General features: G+C 42.8%; 1 protein-coding gene across 4 annotated transcripts in view; it reads right to left on the bottom strand.

Moving 5' to 3' along the window:
* Window positions 1-1,665, bottom strand: part of LOC106878315 (WD repeat-containing protein 86) — a 43,987-nt gene that overhangs the window by 28,656 nt on the left and 13,666 nt on the right. For all 4 annotated transcript variants that reach the window (XR_001410487.2, XM_052975939.1, XM_014927505.2 and 1 more), the window contains exon 3: window positions 419-554. Coding sequence is in view for 3 of the 4 variants with exons in the window: in XM_052975939.1 (XP_052831899.1) it covers window positions 419-554 (136 nt within the window). In the remaining variant the exon portion in view is untranslated. The remainder of the gene's footprint in view (window positions 1-418; window positions 555-1,665) is intronic.

The following is a 1,665-nucleotide window of genomic DNA, read 5'->3' as shown; positions in this document are numbered from 1 at the left end:
AAGCCTAGTACTTATTCTATCGGTCTCTTTTGCCGAACCGCTAAGTGACGGGGACATAAACACACCAGCATCGGTTGTCAAGTAATGCTAGGGGGACAAACACAGACACACAAACACATACATACACACACGCATATATATATATATATATATACATATATACGACGGGCTTCTTTCAGTTTCCGTCTACCAAATCCACTCACAAGGCTTTGGTCGGCCCGAGGCTATAGTAGAAGACACTTGCCCAAGATGCCACGCAGTGGGACTGAACCCGGAACCATGTGGTTGGTAAGCAAGCTACTTACCACACAGCCACTAAAAGAAATAAAATGTCCACTTCAGAGAGAGAGAGAGAGAGAGAGAGAGAGAGAGAGAGAGAGGTGGGAGAAAGATGATAAAGAAATTATAATTTACTCACGTAACCCTTCATGAAACCTCATGCAGATCACAGTGTGTCTATGCCCGCGATAAACTCGGGTACATTCGGCAAATTCCGATACCCAAGAGCGTGATGTGTGGTCTGAACTGCCTGTATATAAAATCTTGTTGCAAATCTGTAAAAGAAAAGAAAAACAAACAGTTAATATCTCTGTCTCTGTCTGTCTTTCTCCCTCTCTGTTTATCTACCTCTCTAAATTTATCTATCTGTCTGTCTGTATGTATGTATGTATGTATGTATGTATGTATGTATGTATGTATGTATGTATGTATGTATGTATCTCTCTGTATATCTGTCTCCCTCTATTCTTCTCTCGCTATATAACGTGGCAGTCCTGTTTAGGACGATGTTACTGTTGTTTTAGCTCCAGGAAAAGATCTTTTCCAGCTGGCTAATGACACACAGTCTCTGTCCGTATATAGCATTTGCAAATAAACTTTACAGTTGGCAAACAAACTTTGCTGTTCACTACTGTTATTGCATATCTCTGGCTCAGAGATTTAAAACCAGTTGTTTTTCCTCTTTACGAGATCAACAACTGTGTGCCACTTTAAAAAAATATATAGTATGAGTAAGACGAAGAAGCCCTCATCACTGGCCTGTGATTATTTCACACCGAAGACGGGAAACAATCCAGAAACCTAGGTCTGTCAGTATCACGAAGACTAGAGATGGGAGCAATAAACTCCCTTGATCATACTATACGGACTCAAGCTGTGTGTCGGTAGCCAGCTGGAAAAGATGTCTTTCCTGGGGCTAAACAGTAGCAACATTCTGTTGGCAGATAAACTATATATGTATTTGTAGAATATAAATGCATTGTTCTCTAATAAGGTTAGTATTAACAGCAGCACAATGTTCTCAGTTCGATATTTTGCCTGGCCGTCGCATGTGGGGGATTCAGACTTATCCAGGATTTGCTAATCCGCTCGCAGACATTGGTGGAGGCGCATAGCTTGGTGGTTGGGGGGGGGGTGGACTCACGATGGGTTGTGTTCTTGAGCAAACACTTCGTTTCACGTTGCTCAAGTCCACTCGGCTGTTGAAATGAATTTAGCCTGGAGAGGGACGGGCTTTGCCAGGCTTCCTCACCCGAAATACGCTGCATGGCTGCAGTGCCCCTAAGGAGTTAAGGAACATATCAATTGTCAATTGCAAACGTTGCTGCAGTAGTTTCCGTCATTTACTGGGGACGTTTGGTCCCGCTTCTACATTGGGATCCTTTC

The sequence above is a fragment of the Octopus bimaculoides genome, chromosome 23 (genome assembly GCF_001194135.2).
Source record: "Octopus bimaculoides isolate UCB-OBI-ISO-001 chromosome 23, ASM119413v2, whole genome shotgun sequence".
Lineage (NCBI taxonomy): Eukaryota > Metazoa > Mollusca > Cephalopoda > Octopoda > Octopodidae > Octopus > Octopus bimaculoides.
Note: the sequence above shows the minus strand (reverse complement) of the source record. Positions and strands in the feature narration are given on the sequence as shown.